This window comes from Salarias fasciatus, chromosome 13 (assembly GCF_902148845.1).
Source record: "Salarias fasciatus chromosome 13, fSalaFa1.1, whole genome shotgun sequence".
Classification (NCBI taxonomy): Eukaryota; Metazoa; Chordata; class Actinopteri; order Blenniiformes; family Blenniidae; genus Salarias; species Salarias fasciatus.
The window spans coordinates 11273614-11286000 of NC_043757.1; the positions used below are offsets into that span (position 1 = coordinate 11273614).

The 12387-nt window shown below is 45.0% G+C and overlaps 1 protein-coding gene across 1 annotated transcript in view; it reads right to left on the minus strand.

Moving 5' to 3' along the window:
- ptk7b (protein tyrosine kinase 7b) overlaps positions 1-12387 on the minus strand; it is a 73838-nt gene that overhangs the window by 18189 nt on the left and 43262 nt on the right. Inside the window, exon 2 of the mRNA XM_030105845.1 lies at positions 4313-4609. Within this exon, the coding sequence (XP_029961705.1) occupies positions 4313-4609 (297 nt within the window). The remainder of the gene's footprint in view (positions 1-4312; positions 4610-12387) is intronic.

The following is a 12387-nucleotide window of genomic DNA, read 5'->3' on the forward strand; positions in this document are numbered from 1 at the left end:
GGAAATGACTGATGCATGTGCCAGAGAGCTCCCACATTGTAAACATTGGTTCTTTTTTAGAGGATTTTTTTTTAACAGGTCTGGCTGGTTGTTAAGACGGGGTGTCAGATTTTATCAGCTGTGGCTGACAGAGGTCAGCAGGCCCGACTGGAAACTGCAGCGACTCAGAGAGACGATGCTCCTGCTGCTGTTGGGGTAGGAGTCAGGAAGAGGACGAGGAAATGAGACACTGACACCGGGACACAGTCTGACAAATGGAGACTGGGCCATTAAACATGACGTGCTGCATTTTGTCAGCTCACAAAAGGCTTCGGGAGAAGAAAAAAAAAAGCGAAGTTATAGAAGCTGCAAAAAGAAAAAGGGGGAGCAGGAGTGATCTGGAGGGAATCCAAAAAAAAAAAAAAAAAGCCTCATCTGAACAAATGTAGGTTAAGGACACATGCTGTGTGACTAAGCCAAGATGGCGCGCACGTCTGGTCATGTGCATGACACTACAGGCAGAAAATAACTGCGCTGTGCTCGCTCGGCTGTGCTTTATTCTGATGCTTTATTTATATTCCAGGGATCTCCGTCTCCGACTCTGCAAACCGCAGTCGCTCTACATCTCGTTACCCGGCCCGGAGTGAAGCCGCGCCCTCACAACCGACCCGGCGTCTCTGCCGGACGCAGCCTCGCCATGGAGACCCAGTGACCAGGCAGGGACAAAAGGATGAAGGGTGTGTGTGTGTGTGTGTGTGTGTGAGAGAGAGAGAGAGAGATTGGGGGGGGGGCTTTAAAAGCTCGATTAGTGAAAACAGAAGGGGGATAATTACTTTGAATAACTTTCAACTGGCAGGATGTTTGGGCCCACCCACCCTTAAAAGCAAGATAAATTAACTCCCCTCCTTTGTGGGGGGGATGAGGGGGACAATCTACTCCGGTACAGTATACATACGATACATAGGGGAACCCCCCCCCCCCCCCCCCCTCCCCCCTCCTTAGCCCCCCTTCTTACAACCTACATTTCCAAGTATGCACGCAAACTGGCATACACATGAGTGATTGCACATGCAGGATTAATGCCAGGGGGTCTTTACTACAAAGCTGCAAGCGGCTTTATCGCCCGTTAAATGTATGTTGGGGAAATATGAGCACATCAGTCACAACACAGGCTGATCCACTTAAAGTGATCCAGAGACGGCGAGACGAACCTGCACTTTGCGACACGGGGACAAGTGCGTTGATAAACCTGCACCGATGCGGCACACTGAAGTGGTTTGCGGTGATTTAATACCATGAGCTGTCACACCCTGTGGTTGGAAGAAGTGAGCCCTTTCCTGTCTATCATCTTTTCTTCTACCTTCATTTTACAGAGGCGAAAGCTTCTTCTTCTCCTGTAAATTTGACATCTGAAGCCGCCGCACTCTTCTCATATTACCACAGAGCTGTCCATCAGATTGTTAATGTGCTGCACATTAACGCCAGAGCATCCAGCTTCATATCAGCCTGGCTGCTTCATGCAGGCTGCTTATCTAAATGTGCAAATGAGGGACGTATTAGCCAGTGGTGCTGCAAAATCTATTTTTAAAAGCCACAGATTTTTGGCACTCTGTTGAAAGACACCTTCATGTGACGACCTGATGGCAACCAGAAAGATGGATGAAGAACCCGGGTGTGCAGACGCACACATCCATTAACAAGTCCAGACATGGAATCACTATGTGCATGTGGTATTTCAGATCAGGTGGCAGATATATTAGCAGCTCTGGTAAAACAGAAGCCCCTTTGGGATAATGAGCAAATGCACACATGGAGATAAGCTAATATTTCCTGGCTGATCTGAGCACAAGGCAAAATAATGTTCAAGTAATAATGAGTTTCTGAGTGTGTTTGTTCAAAATACAGGTTACTGCATCTTGGAAGAGAAGATAAAACACACTGTAAAACTTGAATAATGTCAAAAGAAAACTGTTAGCTACATTTATCATTAAAGAATGTTAAATGAGCTTTAAATAGAGAAAGATATAAAATCGGTGTCTTCGTTCTGTGAGCAGAATTTTATTCTAGCATCAAAGTTAATGAGCTAAAACACATTACTGAGAGCTTTTGTTGCTGCAGTGTGCGAGTGTGTGTGTGTGTCCACACAGGTGATGGAGAAAGCCTGCATTCTGAAATGATCTGCAGCAATCACACAAGTACAAATATCTTATTAGTAAATAAATGTGTTATTCTGCTCCCTTCTGCAGGGATCATAATCGTTCTACTTTACACTGTAGATATGGCTCGTTGCTGCTGCAGGCGGGATTTGAACCAGGACTCCTCGACACACACACACACACACACACACACCACAGTTAAAGCTGCACAATATACTGCAATGTTATTGTTATCAAAATATCATCACACACAACATACCACATATCATAAAACACTGACTGAAAAGCGCTAAATACTATTTCCATGAAACACGCATTTATATTCTGCATGTCGACATTTCTGGTCAGAGGGACGCCCGCCCATGAGGCCGGTGTGAAAAGGTCAGTGTTATTTGCACGCTGTGGTTCAATGCATTCCCTCTCAGTGCTCTGCACCAGGGATGGCAGCCAAATTCATTGTACTTGTGCAGTGACAAAGAAAAGATTGCATGTTTGGATTAAACGTAAATCATACCCTGATTCCAATACATGACAACACAATCTCTTTTTTTTTAAAAGCTCTTTCGAATAATTTGACGCTCATACTAATGGTGAAATGTGCTCAAGTTGAAGAGCAGAACAAGATGGAGGGAAAGGGAAAATCAGAATGAGTAAGGAGTTCAACCAGCTGTCAGCACGTCAAGGTGAAGAAACCTTTCAGCTTAACATCACTTGATCCATCACTGTAAATAAACTGATTCTATTCATCACGTTTTAAACAATCAGTTGTAAAGATGAAAGAACGCTGGCCGTGGCTATGACGTGATTTTATGATCGTTTCTGCTCAAGAAACAGAACATATTTCATCTTTATCTCAACGTGAATCATCCGCACTTCAGCAGTTCAAAAGCATTTCCCACTCGAATATATTTCCACCGTCACACCGGGTCAGCTTTTATTTCTTACACGAGATTACATGGCTTTCCCTCCAAGAAAAATACACCTCTCTCTTGTTAAGCATTTGGCAGATAAGCAGTTTATTCTGCTGGATGGTGGCGGCTCAGAGGAACTGGTGCTTCATGTTTAACTTGTTTCTTTTTTTTTCTCCTTTCTCTCTAATCTGCGGGAGCATGTCAGTCGGGCCTTATTACTTCACTACATCATGTTTAATTGCAGCATATAAAAGTTGCTCCCCTCAGATTAGATATGTTTCGGAAAACTGACGGGCCGCTTTGATCTATCCGCCTAAAAACTGCCATGTATTCGGAGACGCTGCTCAGCATTTCAGACCACATCATAGAGATAGCGGGGCTGCCTGCGTCGGTCCCTCAGTCGGCTCCCACGGGGTCGAGACCCTCATCTGTTCTTGTGATCAGGGTCTGAACAAGTATCATCTCCGAGAAAGGAAAACCTCCCGGCTTGAATGTAGCAAGAGGGGAGAACATATTCCAGATGGAGCCATTTTTCACCCGTTTTTACTTCTTCTCCCCCCCCCTCCTCTCCCGCCATCACTCTGTGTCTGTGAAACACAAAGGCTTTTCAGTAACCGCTGGCACCTGAGGGCCTTCCACGCTGCTCAAATAAGGTTGTTATTTATCCAGACTCTCCTGGCTTCCTCGGAAACTCAAGAGGGTCATTGAGGTTTGGTTTTAGGGCTAAACAACAAAATTAGGATGCCTGCATGTGGTCCCTGAATCACAGAAACTGCTGAGAAAGTGACAGGGTGCAACGTCTGACACGAATAAAAAAGCTGGAGCGGAGAGGGCCGCGTTCATCTAAACTTCAATAATTACATGGCCAGAAGGTGAACCGAACCGCTTGGTAATTCTCTGATAAAAGCCTGTTTTGGGAGTGTATGGGAAGGAAAGAAAAAAAAGGTTTCACAACTGAAGGACATGGGGGAAAAAGCAACAAGAAACACATGCTTGTTGGCACATGTATCCAGTTTCCTATAGAGAGAGGGAGCCACAAAGAACAAGGCAACAAGGTGGAAACATTCCTCCAGCTTATTCTACCTGTCATCTTATACTCTGACTTTTGTTTCGCTTTTTTGATCCAGAAACTAGAAGCACGCCCTCGTCGCCATTATGAAACCCTGTCAAGCTGGCGATTCTCACTCGGGATATCAGAGGGCTTCTGTTCTTTTTTAGATGAGAAAAAAAAATGAGGGTGAGAAAGACCTGAAACCCGACACTCACACTTGATATTGAAGGAGGCGTTGGTGGAGTGGCGCTCCTCTCCCGTGACCGTGTTGCGCGCCACGCACTCGAAGCTGCCGGCGTCCAGCTGCCGGTCCACGGCGGTGAACTTGAGGTTGCTGCCCTCCTGGAAGCGGGACTCGCTGTCCTGCAGCGGCCGGCCGTCGTGGAGCCAGCTGTACACGATGTCGGCCGGGTCGCTGACCTCGCAGCGGAGCATGGCGCTGCGGCCGTGCAAGGCATCCTGGGATTTGGGCTCCTTGGTGAACTGGATGGCGGCAGCCTGGATGGCCAGAACTGGAACGGAGGAAAAGGAGGGGAAGTAAATGACAGGGGATAAGAATGAGGCTGCTGTTAGCATTTTATGTCTTTTTCCGTTCATTAAGTGCGCGCCGAGGCAACCGCTTCGCCGCGCGGCGGAATGTGATGTTTGGACAATACCGGCGAGCTGTGAATTATTTTGTCGTAAAAATCATCGAGACCCGACGCGGGGGAAAACTCTCAGGATCGGGACGTCGTGACGCGACCGCCGCCAGCCTCGCGGCCGTGCGCTTACGGGCTCAGGGAGACACTTCTCTCGAACCAGACGTGACGCGTTGGCGCACACATCCTCACACACACCTAAATTTTTCATTCTCTCCTCACGGTGAACAGGCTCTGTCTGGGAGACATGTTTTCTGCTCTACTTACTCACATCTCGCAGAGGAGGGCCTGATTGTGCATTTAGCACAAATCTGCACGACACACAGGATTCTGCACACTCCTGTTTCACGAAGCAGTTGGAAGTTGAAGATGGAACAGTTGCGTTTTTCATTTGTGCAATGGTCAGCATTCTAATTTCTTCCCTTGCTTTCCTCAAAGTGACGCCGCTACAAACGACAGAAAGACTCCATGCTGCTTTTTTTTTTTTCCCCCCTTCCTCTCATTGGCTTTAATCCCAACTCCACTCCTGTAAGCTGCTAATTAAAAGAATTTTGCTGAGGCTGTGGAAGGTGTTTGAATGGATGCTGCTAATCTAAATTCAACAGCTGTGCGGCCGCCTCCCTTTCTGCACAGGCACCGCAATGAACCGCTCATCAATAACAATCTCTAAAGGCCATCTACACAGGCAGGCAGGCCCTCCTCTCAACTACGCAGCACAATGTTATCATACCACATGTCAGGGTTTGTTATCATAAGGAACGGTCCATCGGCAGCGTCGACTCAGCATGCCTACACCTGCATGGCTGTGTGTGTACTGGCGTGTGTGTGTGTGTGTGTGTGTGTTTGAGGGGGGAGGATCTTTCAATAATGTCAAATCAAGGACTCTGTTGAGGATGAGCCAAGGTAATCCCTGAATCTCTGACCCTCCACATCCCACCACTCGTGGCGGCGGCCCCGTCTCTTCATCAGGCCCACCTTTGTTCCGGCTGCAGGTGGTTGGAGCTGACAGACACGCAGGCAGGCGGGCAGAAAGGCAGAGAGGCAGCGAGGCTAGTCAAACAAGACATCTATTCCAGAAAGGATGTGACAGGCAGGCTGGGTGGGACGAGAGCAAATATTTCTAACCTCAAATGCCCCCGTGCATCACACTGCACCGTCAAAAGAACATGTCACGCGTCTTTCAGGATAAAAAGGTGTTACCTGGAGGTGTGATTTCAGACGTTTAAAAGGCATGCTTGCATGATGGCTAAAACATTCAAATTGAGTGTGTGAAATCACGGATTCACTCTGCTGCTGGTAAGTCAAAAAGGAATTGGAGCGGAAGGTTTTCAGTGAGGCGAGCCAGAGCTTCTATAAATACAGAGACATCCATTAGTAAGGGGTTTTACGGTTTTGAACCAAATCCTTGATCCAAATGATTCCGATTTAAAAACTCAAACAAATCACATAATTTCAGTATCTTAATGCAAAGACAATCATAGCCGTTACACCAATAATCACAATAACCTATTTCCAGTTTAATTCAGCTTCAGTACAAATTAATTAATAAATGTATTTTGAATTTCAAAACCAGGTCTTGCACAAAAAAATGTTTTATACTGTTTTTATCAGAATCTCATGATTTCTTGGAAAAACTTCACAAAAACAATGCGACAAGGGACAAATACATGTTATAACTTTCACTAAAAAGCCTGATCAATATTTTATTTTGACCATATTGACTGATCTTCAAATGCTTATTTTAAATCGTGGACAGGTAAAGAGATTGGCACTTTTCTTTCTGGTGTGTGTTGTTCACGTTCCTCACGATACTAATCCAAACTTTTTTCTTTTTTTTTTTTAAACCCAGGCTTGAGTCAAAAGCACAAGTTTGAACTGAACCCCAGGGCTAAGTGAAGGATTACACCCTCAGTTTTAACCGAAAACCCCCAGACAGACAGAACCACCACTTTCCTTCCAGTAATAAATCCTAACAAACACAGCTGGACGGCTCCAGAAACTACCGTCAAATCCTTCAGTGGAAGAAGTTACACTCATGAGCGCTTCCTTTCAGTGATACAAAAGTAGTTGCAGATTTGACACAAGATATTAGTAACTAGACAAAATAAATAAATAAATAAATAAAAGAGCAGTGTATGGTTTGTGTGGCTTTTTTAATCAAGGCTATAAATTCCCTCTGGGACTGAAACCAAAAACTACAACATCAAAACGAAATGAAAACGAGTACAATCAAATGCAACTGAAGCCAGCGCTCACTGGAAAAATGAATTATTGAATGAGTCTAACTAAAAGGGGACTTTTAGTACATGTGTAATTGTTAGATTAAAGGAAATCAAAGTTTTCAAAGTTGTACTGATTGACTTACACTAAAAGCTCCTCATATAATCCTGATCCAACAGCGTGCAAAGTAAATAAATACTCCAAAAGCTGGAACTTGCAAACTTGAATTAATTCCAATCATCTGCATGTATTCAAAGGACAAAGACAATCTGAGCCGTAAACTCATTCAGCTTCTCTGCGTCTTCAAAATGTCAGTATCCTGTTCGAGCCTTTGTATCCAGCTCTTAAAAAAACCACAGAAGATTAAAATAACATCTTAGTTTGGGTCCGTTTTGATCAGAGACGGTCTCCTAGAGTGCTACTTCAGCGCTGCTGCACACATTGGTTTTTAATTTCACGGCAGGTCCGACAGCCAGGCGATCGATGGCTCTTATGGGGAATCATGTCTGTCTCTTTCTAACCCATTCTGAGACACTATATTAAAAAGTCACAGCTCAGTGACCCTTTTTTTTAGCTGTTAATAAAAAGAAAAGAAAGAGTTTTGAGCCCCTCAACAGCCTCACACTCACTCAACTGTATGACTCAACGTACACATCTTCATTTGTTTCATCCACACTGAAGCCACACACCTTAACGTACACAATTAATAGGGTTTGTTTCTCAAAACCTTTCTTACATAAAAACACTTCATTTCTCAAAAAGTGTTTCTTTAGAGCTGCACATGATGCAAAGGCTTCAGATCTTTGTGGGTAGCTGCAATGCTGCTGAAATCCAGTCTACTTATACGACATGAGCAAATGTGTCAGGGGACTGTGGGGTTTTCAGAATTTTTAATAGTCTGCACGTGTAGGGACATAACGGTATTGGGTGTTACAGCAGGGATGAGTTTTAGATTGCTGTGGGGTTCAGGATTTAAGTTCATTACATGGTTCTGTTTTGTTCTGCTTCAGTCTGTTTGATGTCTGATAAAGAAGTTCATTTTGTATAAAGTGGCCTGTTTTCAACGAAATCAGCACATTTCCTCCCCTGTAAATGCACAATATAAGTTTTTAAATTACCACATCGATGGAACAATTTGACTTAATGCATGATTTTTTAACTATGAAGTGACAAGTTTGCAGATTTATCATTTATTTCCTCATTATGTCAAGATTATTTCCAGTCAAAAGGCTGACCTGTGACTTTAAGTATTATTAGAAGAGAAATTCAACCAAATGCAAACCTAAAAACGTGTAACGTTGTGAAAATGAGAAGAAACACCTTCAGGCCTTCTCAACTATCTCTGCTTTTCTTCAACAAAAAGTCACTTCGGGTATTCACAGTTTTGGATGGGCTGACTTTAATGACAGACTAAGACTCTGTAAAGAACACCAAATATGTGGCTTATAAATCATTCTTATGATAGCTGTGAAATCTGCACAAGATTTATTTCACACAGGATTGCTACAACTTTTTTTTTTCCTGTATAAGCAAACTGTCTGATTCCCCAGTGAGGCTGTGAATTTGTTCCATCTGTGAAAGAACTCGGATAAAAGGCAGCAGATGGGCTGGAAAGTCGTCTTCGGGATCCACCTCACAACCATCCATCAAGTAATGTTGGTAGACGGCGCTCCGCCTCCGTGCCAGGCCTACAGCTGGGCCGTGAGGTGGCGTGCCAGCTCCCATCACACCGCAGTGGCGTTACGGAGAGACGGCCGGGCGGCCGACGGCTTCATTTGAGATGCTTGTCGACACACGACGTGACTGAATGTGCGAATGTGTTCAGATCGGCGGGAAACGACTTCCGGGAGAAGTCCCAGCAGACGCAGAGCAGGCAGATAAGGTGCTTCCACATACCGCAGGATGACAGACATGAGAGAGACGAGGAAGTGGGGGGGGTGGGGGGGGGGGGGGGGGGGGGGGGTGGGGTAAAGCGAGACACCGTCTATCACATGTGAGGATGTCTGCTGCTCCAGCAATGAAAGGAGCATGACCTACATCTCACACTGCGAGTGAAATACGCACAAACTTCACCGACACGCTCATTCAAAAGCAAGCCACAACTCACTCCACGTATCTGCTCCACGTCTTCATCAGCAGATCAATGCGTTCGATTCGGGTCACGTTTCTCTTATCGAGTCACATGCGACCTGAAGACGCAGAAGGAATGCTTGGATCTGAACAGAGCGACTTTTCAGAGAGATAAGCGGGGCGAACGCCATCCGGGCGGCGTCTGAGGGCTCCTCAAAGTGAGACCGAGTTGAAAGGAAGAGTTATCAATAGAGGGTAAACAAACAGGGAGGCTGACGAGCGCAGGATGGGGCCGCTTCTGGAACACAAACATTCGGAGCAGCGCCGAGGGCTCCCGCAAAGTGCTGACAGGGAGCAATTACGGCGAGGTAAACATCTGCAGCGTGCAACATTTGTGTTCGACATCAAGGAATCAATCAATGAGTTTCAGCGAGAAAACACTCGAATCAATGAGATTACAGAGGAGACATTCAAAGAGCTACTTCACGTTATTTAAGCTGCTTAATGGGGTATTTAAGTGTCACATATTGAGAATTGATGCTTTAAACTGTGTGGTTATTCAGACGTACATACTGCACAAAGCGATCAGTGCTAAAATCTGCTCTTCTGCCACAACAGGGGGGATCTCAGGGTTACTCCTCAGTCTTAAGGATCATCGCACAATCTTCTCCACTGTCTTCAGGTGGTCTTTAACATGAGAAGACCCTTGAACAGCAGCGAGTGCACATTCAAGGATATTTCAGACGGTTTGACCTTTAGTCATCTGTGTTTCAGAGAAGGTCACAGATCACCGAGTAATGATTGTAGCTATGTTACATTCATTACCTGAAAATATACCTGCTAGTTTAACGGCCACCTTTAAATCATAGCAAATCATAAAAAAAAACAAAAAAACTTTTGAAAAGTACAATTTAGTTATTTTGCGTCAAAATATAATTGAAAGCTACATGATAACGATATAAAAAGACTCCTTTTCTGTATATAACAATATGCTATGAATGGAATTTAGATATGGGAGATTCTGCTTGCGAAGCATCCTTTATACGTCAATTTACTTTTTGAGGCAGAAATATTAAAATATGTGAGATATTGGTCTGTCTAATACTTCTTTTAACATATTTCATCATGTATAATTGGCACATTTGGTCTTTTACACCAGCTTAGAAGCATGAGAGCATCCTGAGAAAACACTGGTCTGATTTGGTATTTTTTAAATAAATCCCATTAAAGGGCAAACTGTTGATTTGATCGCAGTTAAAAGTAATTTCAAGCCGGTAAGTTTCATATCAGTGAGTCACAAACAAAACTCTGCCTTTACAGACATCCATCTAGTCAGAGTTTACTAAAGCAGAAAATTAAAGCTTAGATTTAATACAAATCAATTTGCAGCCGTAGGGAAAGTTTTATCATGGATAACAAACAGCGATTGGCTTGAAATATTAATAGCTCTGCATTTTTTAAGTAAATGGGAGTTTTCTGGGTTTTCGATCAGAACATGGGTTGGAGGAGACTGAAAGTAGGTTAAAGACGGAGGAGGAAAACTGCTGAGGAGCAGAAATGTCTGCGCGCTGGGATTCGCCTGCTCAGCTCGCTGCGCTGCCGACCCCATTAGGCCCGGCGCCGCTGTCGAGGCTGTCAGGTGGAAGTCGCCTGAAAGTCCGCCTGACAGCCAGAACCCGTCATAATGGGCTCATCAGCAGCTCGTCGGGCTTTCTTTCACTCCCAACGTTCTTCTGTCGGCACGGGAGGCTGAGGTGGATCATTTTCAAGAGAAGAAAGAAGAAACTCGACATGAAACATCAGCAGTGAGGAGAAAATGCAGCGGTGATGTCAAAGAGAGAAAGTACGAGGATTTCTAAAACCGGGCTCATAAATAATAAGTGAGGACAATCTTACACCGGCATCCTCGAACCTTATGCAAAAGACAGAGAGAATTTATTCTTTCTGAGAATTTGTGCAAACTTGCTGATAACTGGATGAGGTCTACCGATCAGTGAAAGCCTCGTGTTCGGGATCGAGTGTGCTATCTCTGGAAACCCCCCATCGGCCAGCCGACGACACGCAGGCTGCTGGAGGTCAGAGTGCACGACACGCGCACACGCAAACAGCAGCACCAAACCAACGCTTGTGTGTGTGTGTGGGTTAACGGCTTCTCGGCGGACCGTGTCAAAGCGGGACAGCTGCTGTGGAACGTCTCGGGCTGACAGCAGAGCAGAGCGAGGAGCCTCGCAGGCGCTGAAATGAGCGCCGCTGACGGAGCGTGAGACAGCGAGGGGGACGCCGCGCTGTGGTATTTGTCAATGGAGGCACGAACACATTCTTACACGAGTGAAGCAGATCTCTACAAAAAAAATAAAAATGCAAATCAAAGATACAAAGTTAGAGGAACAAAGAAAGCTGCAAAAGCAAGTTGGCTGCCTTTTTCCCAGCTTGACGTTTTAATGATAAATTATGTGTTCAAGCAAGGCACTCGCTCTGGGAGCAAGCTGGGGTTCAGCGTCTTGCTTCAGGACACTCCAACATGAAAAGTTGAAGGATCCAACTTGCAACTTTTCAACCGAGAGACAACCGGCCTTGACGACTGAGCCATAACATTCTCCAAAACCATAATGAAAATCCGTAACAGTTGCACCCAATATGTAAAGGCTGACTAGAGCCCAAAGGCTGACTTCAAATTAAATATCTAATTTATCTAACTGGCACACAACAGTTGTGTTAAGACGAGTGCAGCAGTGTAACCGGAGACAGAGCATGTGCAGTGTGAGAGTTGGGGGCCAGTGGGGCACAGAGTGGCTCTGAAGGGGCCTCACCCGCTTCATGAAAACAGTTGTTTTAAAGTCCTCGCCTTCTTCCTCTGCCATTGGGAATGAAGACATGACATTCAGCGACAATGGCTGCGGTATTATTTTTTTCCTCCCCAAAATTTCTAAATCTACATAACCCAATTAAAGACACCAGATAACATCGACGCTCTGAACTCGAATGGCACAAGCCGACAACGAGCGGTAAAACTTCAAAAGAGACAGAAGTTGTGAAAGAAGCAGCACGGGCATGTTCAGCATGCCTCTGATCCGATCAATTATTAACAACTCCAAGAGTTCACATGACATCTGAAAGAGCCGAGCATGACTTGAAAGCAGAACTAAACATCTTACTCCATTCATGTCAATCAGGAGGTCAGACGGCGGGCAGCACAGCGAGCACAAACTGGAAAAACATGGCATCAATCTTTCAGGACGCGGTGAGACGGGCAGAGAGGGAACAATCAGGCCCGGTCGATCACCGCTCCCGTTTGTGGAGAAAGTTTTGAGATTTAATATCAGCGGTGGATGTTCCTGTTTCTCTTCAAGCTGTAAGGTAAT